Genomic DNA, 5,229 nt, shown 5'->3' with positions numbered 1-5,229 from the left:
TCTTATTCCTGGTGGAATTTTATGGTTTCCTAGGGGTTACTGTATTTATTTTGCCCTTGCACCATTCCAACCTCCTTAGTTCAATACAGGAATAAGCTATCATAATAGAGAGGTAAGATTCATTTCAGAAATAGAAATTTTATAATAAAATTTATTTTTTAAATACTTACCTCTCTATTATGGATCAATCCCCCCCTCCTCCCCACAAGAATTTATTTTTTAAATACTTACCTCTCTATTATGGATCAATCCCCCCCTCCTCCCCACTCTTGTGGACAGATGGAAAACCAGAATGGAAAACTATAAATGCTCAAACCACTTGAAAGGGATACGTGAGTAGATGGTTTAAACTAAACGATCCTATTAATTTCTTACTTTTCACACACTATTGCTCTCCCGCCCTATCCTGTAATTACAGCTATCTTGATAGAGAGGTAAGTACAATACTTAAAAAATAAATTTTATTATAAAAATTTCTATTTTTAACTAACCAATTTACATTAAGACTTTCTTATATTATAGATACAAAGCAAATTTTTCATTAGATCTTCCATGGTTTTCTAAAATCTGTTACAATCTTTTTTGTTTAGGTTTGGATCCCTTTGTGAGCGTGAGATTACAAGATGTAGTCTTTCAGTGAAGATGTGACAGGATTGGTGGTTCAGGAGGATTAATCTGGTTTTGAATGGATCTTAACTAGTTGAAAAAGTTGCTATGGCTACTGCAGTTAACATCAGTGAAAGGGGAGTAGTTAAGCAGGAGAACTCAGTCTTGGAAACTTACTGGGATCCCTTTCAAAAACCCACAAAGAATGACATTCCGTTACTTGTGTTACACGAGCTTGCAGGACATGACAATAAAGTCTATGATGTGGAAGAAAGTGTCAGTATAAAGAATGAGGACGTGAGTGATTGTGATTACGAGGACTCTTATGACGAACTAGATGACTTTGGTGTAGATGAAAAAGATCCTCTGTTCATTCATGAGGGTAAAACATTTGATGATGATGTCCCAGAGTATGGTGACGTCATAAAACCACCAAACAATGAAGGAAACCAAAAGAAAGACAACCCATGTATTGAGCCTCCCATACTGACTGCAAAGTCTCAAAATGGAAACAAAAAGAGTTTGAAGAGAAAGAGGAATGACAACTTTTGTGCTCAGAATGGTAGGCAGTCAAGGTGTAAAACAATCAGTAATGATCAAAGCAAAGAAAAGCTTATGGATTTGGAGCCTGTTCGAAAATCACAAAGAAAGATTAAGAAGAATGTCATCTTCTTTGATTCATACTTTACATACACAAGTGATATGTTTGAGTCTAATGGTACGTCACTAGTCAAGGGTCAGTTACCAGTGAATGGTAGTTTAGTTGCGAACAAGACAACCAATAGTAAAGCTGGAACCATTAGTGAAAAGAAGTTGAAGAAAGATTGTTATATTAGTGAAGAGAGAGGTGTAAAGAAGGAAGCTAATGTAAAAGCAAAGATGGTTGTGAAGACACAAGTGCAGAATGGTAAAGTAGAAGGGAAAGCTAATTCAAAATTGAAGACTGTAAACATGAAAAACAAGAAGCCTGTTGATAAAAAGAAACTGAAAAACAACAATCCCAATTCTGTGTCAGTTGGAAAGAATTGCTCTTTGGAACATGGAAAAGATAAAAAGACTCTGGAGGCTCCTGTACCAAAACGAAAAAAGAAGAAAAAGATTCCCAAAAATCTGCAAAGTTCTTCTGTAAGTACAGGCACACCAGAGATTTCATTAATGAAGTTTGCTGAGAACACTTTGAAGGCAGAAAATGACAGTAAGAGTTTCATGCCCAAAATCACGGGTGAGGCAAACAAAGTTCCCCGGAAGCTACGATTAAAAACCTATTTCTGTGAGTATTGTCCCGAATCTTTCTCGACGTCGTATTACCTCAAGTTGCACATCATGCACCATACAAATGAAAAGCCCTATAAGTGTGATATTTGTAACAAAGCATTCAGGATGAGGTGGCGCGTCAAAGTACATCGTGTGATACACGAGGAAATCAAGCCCTTTGCATGTAAAGTGTGTGGTCATAGAACCTGTAGGAAAGACAATTTAACCTCCCACTTGAAACGTGTGCATAATACTCCAGTTGAACAGATAGATTTGTTCATCGACGACGTTCCCATTGCTAAAGTCGAGAGGGAGGAGAGGAAGCTTTTCTCGTGTAACATTTGCTCCAGCAAGTATACTCGCAGAGATAATCTGGTTACACACCTTAGGGTTAAACACAATCTGTCAATGTCAGATGCTGATGCAACCACCAGTGACGAACTTCCCAGGAAGATGTCAGGCCGTGTTAGGCCTTACTCTTGTACTCTGTGTCGTCGTCATTTCACAAATAAGGAAAATGGCTTCTCTCACCTGAAACTTTGTCATCATTTGTCACCTTACGAAATTGAATCATGTCTTGTGTATGAGCAAGGCTCTGAAAAGCTTTAGTCTTGCTTAGGGGAGACTGGTTTTATATATATATGCAGTATATATGTTGTTGTTTACTGTACTATTATTTTATTATAAATTGAATATTGGCTTTTGAAGCACTTGCAGGGAAATTCATATTTCTTAATTCTATGGAGAGTTTCACATTAGTCCCTTAACTTTTGTATCATATATGTAAAACAGCTTGAATTTATGATGTTTAAAAGTAATTTGATCTAGATGTGATTTAGGTTGTCAGTGCCTGTGTATAAAATTTATATGTTCAGAGTTCTTTGGGCATTACAAAGATTAGGGTGACTGAGGTTTGTGGAAATTTAACAAATCTGTCCTGTCATAGTTGCAGTTCTGGGGCTTTTCAAACAGCATGGAAATTATTTAGAAAAATCTACACTAGACAAGAATCAAATACTTCCAATATGGAGTTTTATAATTTTGTTCTAGATGTTATGCGTTGTTACTATTTTTATTATGTTAGCAATTTAAGCTTCAAAGTTACTATTGTCTTATTTCAAATAAAAAAACTGCATTTTGAGTTGTTCATTTCAGTGTGTTTGTTGAACAAGATTCCACTGATAAATTTACTCAGTATCAGAAAGGATTTTCATTACTGTCGGCCCCTGATTATTCGCGGTTCAGCATTTGCGGCTTCACCGAATCGCAGATTTTTCTGTGGAATGTATCTCCAAATTATTTATGGAAAATTCGCCTATTTGCTGACTTTTTCATAGAGCTATATTCACTAATTATTGTATTTTCATATTATTTTCTTGACTAAATATACATTTTTTATGTATTTGGTGTCTGAACTATTAAAATAGGCAGTTATAAATATTTTTAGAGGGGGGGTGTCTGGTGTTTGAACTATTTAAATAGGCAGTTACTGTATAAGCATTTTTAGAGGGCTGGGGGTCAAGTATTCGGTGATTTTAGCAATTCACAGTTGGTTGTGGTCCCTATCCTGCGCGAATACTGGGGGTCGACTGTATTTATATTTCCATAAGAAATCCATCTTAATATTGTTTGATAACAGTACTTGTGTAAATAATTTTAAGGTAACCTAAAAAAAACGAATAACAGAAGTGGTGCTAGTAAACCTCTAGGTGGCACAACTGTCATTCGATATGATTATTTTAGAATGAATAATTACTCGATATAAAAACCTGTTCACTGGTCCAAGAGAAACATTGTATTTTATTGAACTGCAGACCTGATTTTTTGTCAACTGATCATCACCTGTGTATAAAGTAAATATTCCATTGTATAGAGAGAAGTTTTTTCTTTTTTCTGCCTGTCAACATAAATGTGACTTAAACTAAAAATCTGAAGGCAAAGTGACCTTCATTATAGTATGTATGTGCCATAGGGGACAAAAGTGCTACCTGTAGAGGCATTTTTTTTTTTTTTGTCTGAATACAATTTTGCACAGGTAAGGAAATTTTCTCAGTTTTTATTTTCTACATGCCAAGGACTTCTCTTTTTATTTTTTAAAGATATTCTTAAATTTTAGGAATAACAACAAGTCTATGACCCAGTCCTTTTCTTTTCAACTTGCCAAGGACTTCTCTTTAATATCAAGATATTTTTACATAAATTTTAGTTTTAGCAACAGACCTTGGCCCAGTCACAAGAGGATTCAGTGTTGTGACTCAGTGGTCTGGTTAAATTACATATGATTGTAGTTTGATAATTATATAGTCATTACTTCTTTTTTTTTCACCATATTATACTTCTCTAAAGTAACGTTTTTGTTCATCAGCATTTTTCTTCAGTTAATGAATCTGCTTGATTGTACCTAGAGACTGTAGCTTCAATTGGTGTGCCATTTTAATTTCATCCAAAAATGTAATGTTTTTTCATTTCACAAAACAGTACAAGTATATGAGATTTTTGCCATTTAATATACTGAAAATTTAAAGAAAAATATATGTTGGTAAGCGTTTATTTGTTCCTTCGCAAATGCAAACCTTCGATCTTTACATAGGGATATTGCTTGTGAACGCGAGATGGAACGGCTGTTAACGTTCAAACAAGGTCGTTAGCTCTCAACGGTAAGGGGGGGAAGCCCCACCCACTCATTGATCTGCACTCCACTTTGCTTTCGGCTGCCGTCATGTGAAGACATCTGCTGTGCTCTTTGCCTGACTGCCATTTGACTTTTGTCTTGTTGTATTGTTATATGAGTGTTTGTTTGTTTGTTTTATATAATTATAGTGCAAACTCCTAGCCTAAAACAGCTTGAGGAGAGGAAACCATTTGTTATGAGGCACTGCCCAGGAATAAACAAACCCTGTAATAGGTCCCTCTCCTCTATGGGAGTACATTGTGTACGTTGTGCAGGAAGCATAACTGCAACCAATAAAGGCCGTGTAGTGAGTGTCGTGTCTGGCGATTTGAACAGTGGGTGCAGTTTGGCCAGAAAAAGAAGAGAGAGAAGAAAGTTTTCACAGTGTCATGGGAGTGCAATACTCTGCCAGTGACACCGAGGATTTTCTCTGATTCTTTCTTGCCCTTGGCCAAGCTTCCTCCTGCTGTTGGGTGAAGGGAGAGTGCCTCTGTTTGTTTCAGGTGTTGTGGAGCCTGAGGGGCTTAGGGAGTTTGGCCTTCTCTAGGCCTCCTGGGGGAGCCAAGTGTGGAGGGTTTGATATCCCAATTGAGGGCCTCCAAAGCCCTTCCTGTAACTGCTGCTACCATGACTGTCACTACATTTACAGTCACGATGTCTACCAGTTCGAGGGCCACCACTACGGCAGTGGTTCCTTC

The 5,229-nt window shown here is 36.8% G+C and overlaps 1 protein-coding gene across 1 annotated transcript in view; it reads left to right on the top strand.

Annotated features, from left to right (window-relative positions):
- The window catches only part of LOC136855366 (uncharacterized), a 57,241-nt gene extending 53,505 nt beyond the window's left edge, over positions 1 to 3,736 (top strand). Inside the window, exon 2 of the mRNA XM_067132286.1 lies at positions 591 to 3,736. Coding sequence (XP_066988387.1) covers positions 715 to 2,469 — 1,755 coding nt within the window. The 5' untranslated portion in view covers positions 591 to 714 and the 3' untranslated portion in view covers positions 2,470 to 3,736. The remainder of the gene's footprint in view (positions 1 to 590) is intronic.
- Positions 3,737 to 5,229: the final 1,493 nt, after the last annotated feature.

This window comes from Macrobrachium rosenbergii, chromosome 31 (assembly GCF_040412425.1).
Source record: "Macrobrachium rosenbergii isolate ZJJX-2024 chromosome 31, ASM4041242v1, whole genome shotgun sequence".
Lineage (NCBI taxonomy): Eukaryota > Metazoa > Arthropoda > Malacostraca > Decapoda > Palaemonidae > Macrobrachium > Macrobrachium rosenbergii.
This window is presented reverse-complemented; position numbering and strand designations above follow the sequence as displayed.